The sequence below is a fragment of the Mya arenaria genome, chromosome 6 (assembly GCF_026914265.1).
Source record: "Mya arenaria isolate MELC-2E11 chromosome 6, ASM2691426v1".
Classification (NCBI taxonomy): Eukaryota; Metazoa; Mollusca; class Bivalvia; order Myida; family Myidae; genus Mya; species Mya arenaria.
The window spans coordinates 62232149-62247633 of record NC_069127.1 but is presented as its reverse complement, the minus strand read 5'-3'; the positions used below and the strand labels follow the sequence as shown (position 1 = coordinate 62247633).

Sequence of the window (15485 nt, the reverse complement as noted above, 5' to 3'; positions counted from 1 at the left end):
GAGATAGGGTTCTGAAAGGGGCCAGCTCCCTATTAGGTACTGATAAGCATTTTACAGATAAGGGCATGCACTAGTGGTAGCTTATATGGTCACTTATCTATCAGGGAAAGGGTTAAAGAATATTAACCAAGGGCTGTATTCAAAGAGCATCTTAGTGAATATTTTCAACTTAGTGAGAATTTCATAATTTTTGACATCGATTATTTTAAAAATTGCTATTTTTTTATAAATCAGATTTATTCATATCATATGCATATATATATAAGACAATTTCCTTGCTTATTTCCATATTTTTGGTGTACAAACTTTCCTTTTTAATTAACATTCAAATTAGACAAAAAGGCAGTTTTTCCTCCAAGCTGAAAATTGTTAGCTAAAGATGCTTATTGAATACTGCCCCAGAGTTTTTTAAGAAAAAAAGGATGATTATTCGCTTGTGGAACAACCTGTAAAGAGCGGAAAAAAAAAATCATCACTGCTTAATTTATGTCAAACCTTTATTTCCAGACTGGGAGCTATCTCTCACTGGAGATGGCTTTCCCAATGTTGACAGAAATACCTCTCCTTCTTCGGTTACCATAGCAACACCATTCTCTGACAGCGCAAAGTCCGTAACAAACAGGGATCGCCTGATAAGCCAACTGGCTCTCTTCAGAGAAGGGCTTTTTTCATGCCAAATGAATACCTGCAAGTGTAAATAGATATTGTATGAACTTTTCAGATCACTTTAACAAGAACTCAACAACAAACTTTTTTTTCCATGGTAAGCTTAACAACATAATACAAAAAAATTACTACACACAATAAACCCTTGTGATTGAAATTATACAAAACTCGAGCATCACGCTTGTTGTGTACTGGGTGAGTACCTAAATTGCAACACTTTCGGCACTATCTTTTAAATATTTTTAGTTAGACTTGCAAAACAACTACAAAATTTTCCATCAGCATACTAGGATTCAAGACCAATTGGTTGATATAAATGGCATTCTTCAAGATACTACCAATCTGCATGAAAAGTACTATATAAAACGCACAGTCAAGGACCGCCATTTTCATCCTTGGAGTATCTAAATATGGAACAGTTTAATTCATTATTTATTTATGTATCTTTTAAAATTATTGCACCATAGTTCTTTTAAAGTAAATTAATAATTTATGTTATTTCCAGTTTGTTTGTTTTTTGTCATTTTTGTGAGTAAAATTTGATGAGTTCAGTAAAACACAGGCTGTACCAGTATGCTGTGATTGTGGCAAGCATGGAGTCTTTCCCCCATGTGCCATGTTTTGTCATTTGAACATGAAAACTTTAAATGATAGCAGTATTAAAAAAACTTACTGGAGAATAGTGTTCTTTGGAACTTGTATCTAAGGCAAGCTGATCTTAATAAACTGATCTTGATCGGAAAAACACTTTTATAATAGGTGTTCCATATTTAGGTACTGTTCCAATTTAGATACTCACCCAGTACAAGTTAAATAACTTGGGTAGTGGGTGCAGTAACGATTGCTCAAAACATTTAAAAGCCGAAAAGTATCGAACCTTTCCGGAGCTGCTTAAGTAGCTGATGATGAGAGGACAGCCACCGTTTTCACGTAAAATCTGGGAATCTGTATGATCCAGGTTCCCACCAACCATGCAGAGTTTTTGTACGTCGGAGCGACTAAAATGGAATATCAGGGTACAGAATGTACAAATAAGCTTGTTTAATTGTGCCATGGAATTTAGTCTTAAATTTTGATGCCTGGTGACCCCATAGAATTTGGTACCAAAGGGTAGGGTTTAAGCCCCCCCACCCACCCCCAAAAACACACACATAGTAATGCAAGTTACATGCAGGTATCAAAATGCAAACAATTTCTTGAAGACCATTGAGGCAAAGTTCACTGTTTGTGTCAGATTGAGGATATGCGTGAAAGCCAGAAAAATAAGAGTTTAAAAAGAAGTCCACCTGCCTTCCCAGACACAAGAGTCATTGTACGTATTATGTTTTAAGGGAAGTAAGGTTAAATTGTACTAATTCATTTTAACTCAATTGTAAAGATGGCTGAAAGCTGATATGAATCAGCGACTCCAGTCCATATCCCGGGAAGAAACCAGAACTAGTTGAGGGGCTATGAAAAGTTCTCCTGGTGGGGATCGAGCCCACAAATTGCTTTGATGAGACATCCATGACAATCCCTTTTTTCAAGTCTCAAAATTTATATATAATTATTATGTTTACAAATACATGTTCTGACCACATACTTTGAGGCTATTTTTCGACACTGGTATTCATGAAGTACATAAATCTCGCCCTTTTTGGTCAAAATGACTGTAGCCGCATCGGAACAAACCAAAGATACGACGCACAGATCCTTCACGTTGAGTGCCGATACTTGCTTAAACTGGCTAATCTTCTGATCACCTTTGCTCTTTGGGTGACCTTGAAAATAAAATTATAGGTCTTAGTTCAATACATGCTTTGCTTCTTTCATATTAAGATGGAGTTACATCCCCTTTCAGCTCACTTAGTGTCTTAATATGGTGGTATAGTTCAGCGCCAAATGAATTTCAATACGACAGATCTTTGATTAATTTTTTCATTAAGAAATATGACAAAATACAATCATTTTAGCTGAATTTTAACACATCCTAACATTTGCATCTGACAGCTTGATGAGAAACATTTAAAATTTTAATTTAGATTTTGAAAAACTACAAACTTTGAATAAATCAAAACTTTTAAATCAGATTTAAAGGTTTTAAAAGATGAACATGGTAAATTTGTGAAAAACATCTATTTCACTTTTCACAAAAATAAGATGCTTTATTTAAACAAGACGCTTTATTTTTACTTTATTTAAAATAAAATGAAATTATGCTTTTCAAAAAAAAAAAAAATCTTCAATTTATTGATATTTTAACCATCATATTTTTTACTATGGTTTTAAATGGTCTTAAAAAATAACACAAGCCAAAGCCCTAATTTTTACCCTACCTAATTGCCCGGCATTTAAACCACAGGTATACACTGCATTGCTCATAAATACAACAGAGTGGAAACGTCCTGCAGCGATGCCCAGAATCTCCCGACCTTTCCAGGTTTTGTTACTTATCATGCGGGGAACCAGACAATTCTCCTGAATAGGAACCAGTCCAAGCTGATGTGACTGGTTTGAGCCACAACTGTAGACTGCACCACTGAAATTTAAATAAAAACTTGATAGTTTAAAAAGTATTAATTCATTTTAGTTGTTTTTAGTAGAAGAATAACAGACAATTATTTTTCACATAATTCACTCTCCATTTCAAACAGTGTTATCAAATTAAGATATCACTGTGTTTGAAATTTTAGTCAGTTGTAAAATAAACCCAACACATACGGAAACTTAGTAATACAATTTCCAATATGTGTTAAATTAACAAAGAGTTCTGGCACATTTTTCTTTCAACTAAATGCCAATCATTCTTCAGTTGAAATGATTTACAAGAATGAAATAAAAACTGCATCAATAATCAACAATAAGACATGAACACGGAAAGTAAATTCATTACGCTGTGTTATATCATGTGTTTGAATCTTATTTTTTTCATATTAAGAAATACTAAGTAACTTAGTTATATCGCAAATAAAACTTTAACAACTACTTAATCATTAACAAGAGCAAAATTAATGCTGTTATTTTACAGTAAAAAAGGGGCATAACTCAACAATTATTAACTAGAGTTGTGGGCCTTGTGTACATTTTAATATTGTCTCTGGTAACATGTGTGACAAGTTTCATTTGAATATTCTGAGATGGTTTTTGGTTTATGGCTAAGTTAAGGTTTAAGTTTTTGCACAGCTACAAGAACCTAAGATGTTAACAATATCTTGATTTTAACAAGCCATATTTTAACCCCTTTACAGGATTGAAACCTGTCATTTTCATTTATTATTTATAGTTTTAGTCCAAGCTGCTCATGATATAATAAGATTAAGGATATGACAATAATCAACTCTTTTCCATACACAAAGCATACAACCAAAACAAGAACACTACAAGCAAGGTTGATCACTGTCCCTTTTTCATAGATGGACGAGGGGCATAGCTCATAAATTATTTTAAGCCAGAACAGTGTGCATAAGTAAACAGTAAACATATCCAAGTAGTCATTAGAAACTAGAATTTGCATTATAATCTACCAACAAAGAGAATGCCATCTCCATTGAATCAGAGCTATGACAATACATCAACACTTTTTCTTCCAAAGAACATATAAGCTAACAAGAGTGTTTCAGGCCAATGACAACATCTGCCTGTTGTTGTTTTTTCAGTCTAAAAAATGGGCATAACTTAGAATTAACTAAAGCCAGATTTATGGGTCTTTTTGTATTTTTTCTGGAAACATTTGTACCAAGTTTGATTTAAATAATGTAGAACTGTTATGGCCAAACTTAGTTTTTAATGCTGATGATAATTACACCAAGGCTATGACAATCCCTAAACCTTTTGTCTTCGAAAAAGAAGATGAGCAGGAGTGTTCAAGAATCTAAAAATCTTTAAACCTTGCTGTCAAAAACAAGGTATGGTCATGTGATCCAGCAACTTGTGCACATTCTTCCGACTTCAATGCCTCAACCAACCGTGGAACCTGTGAATAGTAAAAACTCACTTTTAACATATCTACTATTCCATCCATCAGCTGAATTTTTTATAGTGCCCTAAGCTGTTATTTTAAATTTTGATGCCAGGTACACCCTATTATAATTGATAGCTGGCTTGATAGTAAAGTAATAGTTAAGGCAGTCACAACCTGAGTAATTGAGGTTATACAAGCATTTTAGTGCTTGAGTATAATTTCAATCTCTAGAGTTGCAGGTGACGTAACTGTTTTGTACCATATTGTCAAGACCAATGTCAATAAATTGTGTGCTGTAAAAATGAATAACATACAGTCAAAACCCATTGGCTCAATATCCCAGGGACCAGCCAATATACTTCGAGCCAAGCAGGAATACTTACAAAGGGTAAAACAAAATCATTCCAGTTCCAGTCATCAAGGAAATCGAGCCAAAAGGTTTTTACTGTATTTATTTATCTGCATGTAAGTTATATAACGGTTACACCCATTCTACTTGTTACCATTAGCATATGGGTTCCGTCAATGTGTTGAAGAGAACTTAGAAAATTTGCTTTAACATTACAAAATTCAGATAAAAAATGATAAGGAGATTTAAATGATAAGAAGAGCGCCACAGAGTATATGCCAATACTTGTATCGTTTTTCTTCAATCAAACATGGCGCTTTCCTTTATAATTATTTAAGTCAGAGTTATGGGTCTTCCAACAATGTGCATATTCTCTCTGGCAACATGTGAACTATCACTAACCGTCATTTGAGTATATAAAACAGTTTTTTAGGCATTACTAAATCAAAGACTTTGAATGCCAAACAAATAAAACAGACCAATTAAAATTGGCAAGCCTGCGCTTGGTTTTGTTAAAAAAAGAAAAAAATGAAGAACACTTCTGTTACGCTGATAAACCTTTCATCTACTATCAAATCTCAAGTTTCTATTTAGAAAACAGTATCTTTACATAGTCTCATGTTATAATCATACATAAAAGGTAAAAATACCAGGCACGTTTCTTCAGTCTGATGACCAAGCCTTCCCCCCAAACCGTGGCCGCATGTGAAAACCTCCCCTGAGCGGGTCACAAACACAGTGTGGTACTTACACATCAGGATCTGAAAACATGCATTTTTTAGGCATCTAAAAATGAATTGCGCGACATGATTAGTATATATTCATTCATTTAAGCTTAATTTTGACGAAAGCTAATAGCTTATAAATTCACTCACTAGAGTCCATTTCCTGGGTAGAAACCAGTACTAGTGTACTTGTTTAAGGCCATGAGAAAGTACCCCTGGTAGGGATTGAACCCATGACCTCTTGGGTGAGAGGCGGACACCTATACCACTAGACCACTCTCATCCCTTGTCCCCCCTTTACTAGGCTTTAGACATAATTCAAATATTCTCTTTCTTAACATGCACACAAGGTTAAACAATAATACATATTAAATATGTCAAAGCTATGACCATCATTCAAGTGTTTGCATAAAAAGACTTTGAGCCCACAGTCATTTTTTGAGTCACTAAAATGACACCAAGGCAATGGTAAGATCATAGCATTTCATCCAACAAAAGCTGTCACAGTCATTTTTTGTGTCACTAAAATGACACCAAGGCAATGATAAGATCATAGCATGTCACTAAGATGGCACCAAGGCAATGGTAAGATCATAGCATTTCATCCAACAAAAGCTGTCACAGTCATTTTTTGTGGCACTAAGATGGCACCAAGGCAATGGTAAGATCATAGCATTTCATCCAACAAAAGCTGTCACAGTCATTTTTTGTGGCACTAAGATGGCACCAAGGCAATGGTAAGATCATAGCATTTCATCCAACAAAAGCTGTCACAGTCATTTTTTGTGGCACTAAGATGACACCAAGGCAATGATAAGATCATAGCATTTCATCCAACAAAAGCTGTCACAGTCATTTTTTGCGGCACTAAGATGACACCAAGGCAATGATAAGATCATAGCATTTCATCCAACAAAAGCTGTCACAGTCATTTTTTGTGGCACTAAGATGGCACCAAGGCAATGATAAGATCATACAATTTCATCCAACAAAAGCTGTCACAGTTATTTTTTGTGGCACTAAAATGACACCAAGGCAATGATAAGATCATACAATTTCATCCAACAAAAGCTGTCACAGTTATTTTTTGTGGCACTAAAATGACACCAAGGCAATGATAAGATCATAGCATTTCATCCAACAAAAGCTGTCACAGTCATTTTTTGTGGCACTAAAATGACACCAAGGCAATGATAAGATCATACAATTTCATCCAACAAAAGCTGTCACAATTATTTTTTGTGTCACTAAAATGACACCAAGGCAATGGTAAGATCATAGCATTTCATCCAACAAAAGCTGTCACAGTCATTTTTTGTGGCACTAAAATGACACCAAGGCAATGATAAGATCATACAATTTCATCCAACAAAAGCTGTCACAGTCATTTTTTGTGGCACTAAGATGGCACCAAGGCAATGGTAAGATCATAGCATTTCATCCAACAAAAGCTGTCACAGTCATTTTTTGTGGCACTAAGATGGCACCAAGGCAATGGTAAGATCATAGCATTTCATCCAACAAAAGCTGTCACAGTCATTTTTTGTGGCACTAAGATGACACCAAGGCAATGATAAGATCATAGCATTTCATCCAACAAAAGCTGTCACAGTCATTTTTTGCGGCACTAAGATGACACCAAGGCAATGATAAGATCATAGCATTTCATCCAACAAAAGCTGTCACAGTCATTTTTTGTGGCACTAAGATGGCACCAAGGCAATGATAAGATCATACAATTTCATCCAACAAAAGCTGTCACAGTTATTTTTTGTGGCACTAAAATGACACCAAGGCAATGATAAGATCATACAATTTCATCCAACAAAAGCTGTCACAGTTATTTTTGTGGCACTAAAATGACACCAAGGCAATGATAAGATCATAGCATTTCATCCAACAAAAGCTGTCACAGTCATTTATTGTGGCACTAAGATGACACCAAGGCAATGGTAAGATCATAGCATTTCATCCAACAAAAGCTGTCACAGTCATTTATTGTGGCACTAAGATGGCACCAAGGCAATGGTAAGATCATAGCATTTCATCCAACAAAAGCACCACAACGCACATCTGTCATTTCTTTTCAGTTAAAGAAGGGGGTGTAACTTGACAATTACATGTATTTAAACCAGAGTTATGGGCTTGCAATATACATGTGCATGTTGTCTCCAACAACATGTGTACGAAGTTCCATTTGAATATCTGAATGTTTTAGCCAAGGGTTAAAATTTTGCATGACATAGACCCCAACAATGTCACCAAGACTTTGACAAGACCTCTACTACTTTCTAGCTAAATAATGAAAAGGCTAACAACAAAATAAAGGTGCATATAAGATATAACATGGAGCACAATGTTCCTAAATGTTCCTACCTGTTTCAAACACTTTTGCATTTTTCTGAATACATCCACAACTTCAGGAGTAAGTCGTCTCTGCTCTGTACTGTGTCCCAGCGTGAAATTGGAATTGTCTCCCCAAGTGAATATCTCATGGCCGTCCGATACCGTAAATACTGTAAAATAGCTATAGTCTAGTGGATATGTCACAAAAATCAGCAAATATCTTCTTGCTGTCTGACAGGGTAAACACTATAAAATAATGAATGGTTATTAGATAAATATTGTATAACCTTGCAAAAAGTATGGATGACATAACTTAACACATTTTACATAGTGAAAAACAGACAAGTTAGCAAGAACCACATAAACATTGTTAGAATCCTTCTCTAGTTTCAAACCAGGAAATGTTTTGAGATATTCATGTACATGTATGGCCATACACACCCACTCAGTTTCTCAATATTTGGAGTTAATATGTCAACACAATTTGTTCAGACTGGAGATGAACCTCTCTTTGACCCAAATTTTAGAGTACAGTCTTTCACACAGATTTCTCAAACATGGAGATGGGTGACCTCCTTTTAAAAGTTATATATAATGCATACATCTTCTCTGTCCCAAATTTAAGAGTAAATACAGCAATGTTATTTTTCCCACCTGGAGACGGGACACCCTTGAGCAGCTCCCTGTCCTTCATGGCAATTTCCAGGGGACCAAGACCTTCATGATCCCGTGTGGTAATGTCACTCTTGTACTGCAAATCAAATGGGAATCTTTATAAGAAATAAATGAAAGTGGATTATATTTGTTTGAGGGATATTAGCTCATGTCATATACATTATGTTCAAATATCTTTTGGGGAACAATTTTCCATCTTTCAGCAAGAAAATGTTGAGGGCTGTATTCATAAAGAATCTTAAGAAGAATTTAAAGAAAAGTAACTCTTTTTTCTCCAAAAAAATAAGAAACTAAGTTAGTAATTGGTTGAAAAATTATATACATACAGGTATGGTTAACTTTGATAAAAAGTACAGGGAATTTGAAAAGTTGAAAAATTTATAAATGACGGCCTCTGTAGAAAGGTGTTTGAACATTAACAGCATACTGTTAATAACATGATTTTTACCTTCACACCATCAGTGTTCACATCTCATTTCCAGGTCAAAATTGCTCATGCAACATTAATTATGTGTAAAAATTTGAGTTGTGTCACGAGATTTTTGACCCAAAGTTACAGCAAGCCTTTATTTGGTAAATCATCACTTTTACACTCCTAAAAAATTAGTTTACACTGACTGTTCCCAGGGTACTATTATGCCGAGAATAAGCATGAATAATAATGAATCGGTCAAAAGGCAAAAATCAATAGCCTCACTAAGATTTCAGAAGCACAATGACAAAAGGCAGGCGATTAATAAAATAACATTACCAAAATATAAAATCAGTCATCTACCTGTATCAAGAGACGAGCTGCACTCAGCTGCCCATAGAACACTGCTCGGTGAAGAGCGGTCCAGCCACTTTCTGCATCTTTCTGCGTGATATCTCCACGCATTTCCTCAACCAGCCACTCAACGACATCCACTTTTCCACATGCTGCAGCCATGTGAAGTAAGCTCCGTCTAAATTGATCGGACACCTGTCCGCCATTATGGCACAACTTTATGTAAGCCTTAATCTCTGTGAGTGTTCCTTTACTGACTGCAGCATTCAAGTCATAGGCGTGCCTTTTTGATCGACACTTTGGTCCACATTCCATTAAGGCTTGTAAGTTTTTCCCCGGCATAATTATGTTTGTGAATATGAGCAAATTGTAGTCGTTCAATAATATTTAAAACTATGTTCAAATTTATTTTTTTTAAATATTGTTTTTTATACTTTTTAACTCAATACACAATGAGTTACAAACAGATATATAGCTTAAGCTTCTTTGGTTTCGAAACAAATCAAAGTTCAGATGGCAGTCACCTTTCCCATACAAAATGAGTGACAAACAGCAAACTTTTAACATTTAAAATATAGCCTTTCAGATCAAGGCTGAATGTCTCAAACCATGTTTGCCCCCAAACTGAGGGGCAAACGAGATCCAACCATTTCAGCAAGCCATAATTGTATTGGTAGACCTGCAAGGAAAATAAACAAATTTGTTGTTAGAAATCTTGTATTCCATAGAGGGAAAGGAAGGAAAGAATGTACATTTTGGAAGAGAGATCTTTTTCACACAATAATTCGACAACTGCAATGAAACATCAAGAAAGCCACTTTGCATGTGCATATTACAATGAATTCACAACAAAGCTACTTTGCATGTGCATACAACAACAAAAAAACTTTGCGCTTGCATGCAACAACAAAGATAGTTTGCGCTTGCATGCAACAACAAAGATAGTTTGCGCTTGCATGCAACAACAAAGATAGTTTGCGCTTGCATGCAACAACAAAGATAGTTTGCGCTTGCATGCAACAACAAAGATAGTTTGCGCTTGCATGCAACAACAAAGATAGTTTGCGCTTGCATGCAACAACAAAGATAGTTTGCGCTTGCATGCAACAACAAAGATAGTTTGCGCTTGCATGCAACAACAAAGATAGTTTGCGCTTGCATGCAACAACAAAGATAGTTTGCGCTTGCATGCAACAACAAAGATAGTTTGCGCTTGCATGCAACAACAAAGATAGTTTGCGCTTGCATGCAACAACAAAGATAGTTTGCGCTTGCATGCAACAACAAAGATAGTTTGCGCTTGCATGCAACAACAAAGATAGTTTGCCCTTGCATGCAACAACAAAGATAGTTTGCCCTTGCATGCAACAACAAAGATAGTTTGCGCTTGCATGCAACAACAAAGATAGTTTGCCCTTGCATGCAACAACAAAGATAGTTTGCGCTTGCATGCAACAACAAAGATAGTTTGCGCTTGCATGCAACAACAAAGATAGTTTGCGCTTGCATGCAACAACAAAGATAGTTTGCGCTTGCATGCAACAACAAAGATAGTTTGCGCTTGCATGCAACAACAAAGATAGTTTGCGCTTGCATGCAACAACAAAGATAGTTTGCGCTTGCATGCAACAACAAAGATAGTTTGCGCTTGCATGCAACAACAAAGATAGTTTGCGCTTGCATGCAACAACAAAGATAGTTTGCGCTTGCATGCAACAACAAAGATAGTTTGCGCTTGCATGCAACAACAAAGATAGTTTGCCCTTGCATGCAACAACAAAGATAGTTTGCCCTTGCATGCAACAACAAAGATAGTTTGCCCTTGCATGCAACAACAAAGATAGTTTGCCCTTGCATGCAACAACAAAGATAGTTTGCCCTTGCATGCAACAACAAAGATAGTTTGCCCTTGCATGCAACAACAAAGATAGTTTGCCCTTGCATGCAACAACAAAGATAGTTTGCCCTTGCATGCAACAACAAAGATAGTTTGCCCTTGCATGCAACAACAAAGATAGTTTGCCCTTGTATGCAACAACAAAGATAGTTTGCGCTTGCATGCAACAACAAAGATAGTTTGCGCTTGCATGCAACAACAAAGATAGTTTGCGATTGCATGCAACAACAAAGATAGTTTGCGCTTGCATGCAACAACAAAGATAGTTTGCGCTTGCATGCAACAACAAAGATAGTTTGCGCTTGCATGCAACAACAAAGATAGTTTGCGCTTGCATGCAACAACAAAGATAGTTTGCGCTTGCATGCAACAACAAAGATAGTTTGCGCTTGCATGCAACAACAAAGATAGTTTGCGCTTGCATGCAACAACAAAGATAGTTTGCGCTTGCATGCAACAACAAAGATAGTTTGCGCTTGCATGCAACAACAAAGATAGTTTGCGCTTGCATGCAACAAAACTACTTTGAAGTTTTAACAGGGTGTCCTGCAAATTGTCAAAAAAAACACAACATACATGTCTGTGTTTTTACATAATTAAACAATCTATAGGTTTTGTTTTAAGGCCTTTCCTTGTCAGGTTTTCTTCTTTTTAGGAAAATGGTATGTCACACTAGGCAGTGCACATATTGGAGGAGGGGGGGGGGGGGGAATTTGCTATTTTCGTAAAGAGATTGCTAATTTATCGGTAAAACAGAGTTTTATATTGATTTTTGTTTTTTAATTGTGAAAAATTATATTATTAACGCAGTGGCAAAGTACTTTTTAGATCTCAGGTCAACATAGCTACTTTGCACTTGCATGCAACAACATTTTCACCATGAAGTTACTTTGTGCTTGCATGCAACAACAACCCTACTTTTCTCTTGCATGCAACAACAAAGTTATCACTGATATAAACTGTGGCCTTTGATGCTATATTCATCCAGTGAACATGTGTGCTAAGTTATTTTGAAACCCTTTAATCATCATAACAGTTTATAATGAAGCAAACACAAAGGCTGATGCTTGACTGCAACAACAAAATTAGTGTGGCCTTGACCTTGAAGCTATGTGGCCAAAACTTATGCTCCAAAATTGTGTTAGGTAAATGTGATGAACATTTGCAGAAACTTGTTTAAAAATCTTGTAAGGAGTTATACCTTAAATGTCCTATTAGATGCACATGCCCTTATAGACCCTCAAGGTGTCTTTTACATGGTCTATATTCCAATTATGAGACTTGAACGATGCTTAACTTAACTTTAAAATTTTTGAAATTTTGACAAGTCAAAGTTTTTGTCATACCAATACCATGAATTTATAAAGCAAAAATAAAATAAAAACTGAAGGGGGTTAGAGGGTGAAGGGGTTAATATTCCCCATGGCAACGATCTATGTAATCCCAAATTGTCCCTGCGCCTGTCATGTATACCCTGTTAAATAAGATATGTAACGCACCCCTGTTGATAACAGAGCGAAACATTTCTCATTCTTGCTAAAAGTTGTGTATTGATTATATTGCAGCCATGTTTTAAGTGGACCATTTCTTTGATTAACACATATGGGGATGTATAGGGCTACGCTGTAATGAGATGGATTGGTCAGTCGCTGGCTTTAGACTTGGCCTACCATGGAATGATTTACATGTAGGTGAAGGGTTAATTTTGACAAGCATAGGTGGTATTTTATTTTTATGATGCTATACATGACTGATATGGAATTAAGTGGATTTTTAGAAGTTTGCTGGATGCGGAAATTCTTATTTAGTACACAGAGCTCTTAAAAAGTTACCCACTATAATGCGTCTAATAGGGCATTTATAGTAGGCAGAGAAATAGTCCATATAAATAGTCGCTTCAGAGTCTTTGATGATTTTTGATTTGGCGACTCTACGCATCCATATCCCAATTGTTTTCCTAGCCAAGAATGACAGATCCCAGCGCTAAGTATATTCAGCAGCAAGACAACGGGCACCTGCTAGATGGTTCCAAAATGGCGATGCTTTATTGACAGAAGTCAATCTGAATTGGACTGATTATTTGTGTTTCATTTAATTCTTAAGTGAAATAAGACAAAGTTATTGGCTAAAATAATTAATGTGTAACTTTAGTGATTTTATTTAACAATGAATTGTTAAGTATTGTGGAGTTACAATTAAAGAATATATTTTACATTGGTAGGGATCAATGTGGCGTTTAGGGAACAAAATGAATATTCAAATGTTATAAAAGTTCCCTATACGTGCATTATTGTGGCTAGCAGAGAATATATTAAACCTTTGTGTATAGACTAAACATTTAGGTGTACATGGCAAAAGTCAACAAATTCATAGATGGCTCAAAATACAATTGAATTAAAAACAAAATTTACTTTTCATCTGTATAAAACCGGCGTATATTTAGCTCTCTCTAAGCAATATTTTAATCAGATTAAACGGGTCGGACATTCAACTGCTTAATGCATTCATGATTGAGTCATATCTTTGTTAACGTCTAGAAATAATAGGTTGAAATACATACCTTGTCAAACGGTGTAGATTATATAAAATAAATGTATCATAAGTGCAGAAAATGATTTCCGTAGGTTGTGTAAGTTTCTGAACATGGGGGCCGCCATTTTGGATACGTTGATTGAACTCTCCAAACGTTTTAGTTTAGAAGTAGATATAGTTTGCTAGCAACATTATTTCTCTATGCCGAAAATCCAAAAAAATAAAAACCACATTTGTGAAATTGTAAAAAAACACTCAGGTATACGTCAAGACATATATTGGCATTAGAGATTATTAGTTTTTGACAGATGGCGGGAATAAATGTCAAAACTTTAAGAGTGGCCAAGATTCCTTTTTACGTCAATATTATGGTAAGCATATGTATGCATTTACAAGAGTGACAATTTGATACTAAGATATAACACAATCGTTGTAACTTGAATTATTGTTTTAATAATGTTCTCTAAGTAAAACACTGAAAAAGTTCATTAGTGTAGTAGATCCACGCACCATCACAGACATTTGGAAGGGAATTAACTCCTGCTTTGGTGTCATATAATGCACCAGTCAATTGTAACCACGGCCCCCAGGTCCGGGAGTAAACCGGGGATAGCCAGGGAAATGGGCCGTGTTTTTACCTTCCAGGTGGCCCTGCAGTGCCGGGTGAATGCGGTGGTTTTGTCTTCGCAAAAATAAAGCGAAATATAGCGGGGAATGGGCCTAACCTAGGGTCCCTGGGGTGCGGGGGCATTTTTTCGGGGATTTTACCATTTGTTCGTTCCCACAGGGCGGGGATTCTACCCGGGGTTGGCTGGACCGAATGTCAAAGTCCCCGCTATTCCTCGGACCTGTGGGGGCCGTGGTTACAATTGACTGGTGCATAACCTAAATGTTTTAGTGACATTAAACCATTTTTTTTCCTTCAGATTTATCAAAAGGGTCACTATAACCAACGATCTAGCATAGAATTTTAAAAAACTATACATCCCTGTACTTAATTTTTTTAGAAATTTCGAAAGACCTTAATAGACAAAGGTTGAACAACTCTGATTTTGGCGAAGATTGATGGGCACAAAACACATGCCAAAAAATATAACAATCACATCAAGAATTCTCATCTGAACATGTGTCTAGTTGATGAAATTTGTTTCCGGAAGTACATTACAAATAAATAAATACATTAATCCAGTCCACAGGGGCAGGCTGCGTTGTTTTGACACACCCCTTTGACCACGTCCCTCCCCCTGCATTTAAAAAAAAAAAAATCCCAGACTTATTTATAATTATGGGGGAACTGTTACTAATGAAAACTTACAAAAAGTTTTCATTAGTAACAGTTCCCCCATCATCATTAATAAGTCTGGGATTTAAAAAAATGGGGTGGGGGGGGGGCTAATATATGATAATTAGCACTCCTGAGTTTGTTTGCTGTCAAAGTAAGGCTTACATAGGGCAAAAATTCAACATTAAATGAACTTAATAGTAAAGATTTTTTTTTGCTTTATTCTAAGTTGAATGAACAAATTTTTTTTTTTAACAAAATAACATTAAATAGGTCTATATTTCATTTAATTTATTGTTGTGTGAAA

General features: G+C 35.8%; 2 protein-coding genes across 2 annotated transcripts in view; one reads left to right on the top strand and one right to left on the bottom strand.

The window, feature by feature from the left end:
- Nucleotides 1–14031, bottom strand: part of LOC128237260 (inhibitor of Bruton tyrosine kinase-like) — a 58251-nt gene extending 44220 nt beyond the window's left edge. The window contains exons 1-10 of the mRNA XM_052952622.1: nt 13925–14031; nt 9477–10146; nt 8681–8777; nt 8057–8196; nt 5606–5716; nt 4533–4618; nt 2982–3184; nt 2249–2426; nt 1544–1664; nt 496–685 (exon numbers count right to left, since the gene is read on the bottom strand). Of these exons, the coding sequence (XP_052808582.1) occupies nt 496–685; nt 1544–1664; nt 2249–2426; nt 2982–3184; nt 4533–4618; nt 5606–5716; nt 8057–8196; nt 8681–8777; nt 9477–9809 (1459 nt within the window). The 5' untranslated portion in view covers nt 9810–10146; nt 13925–14031. The remainder of the gene's footprint in view (nt 1–495; nt 686–1543; nt 1665–2248; nt 2427–2981; nt 3185–4532; nt 4619–5605; nt 5717–8056; nt 8197–8680; nt 8778–9476; nt 10147–13924) is intronic.
- Nucleotides 14032–14239: 208 nt separating this feature from the next.
- Nucleotides 14240–15485, top strand: part of LOC128237356 (protein still life, isoform SIF type 1-like) — a 124322-nt gene continuing 123076 nt past the window's right edge. The window contains exon 1 of the mRNA XM_052952791.1: nt 14240–14267. The gene's annotated coding sequence lies outside the window, so the exon portion shown is untranslated. The remainder of the gene's footprint in view (nt 14268–15485) is intronic.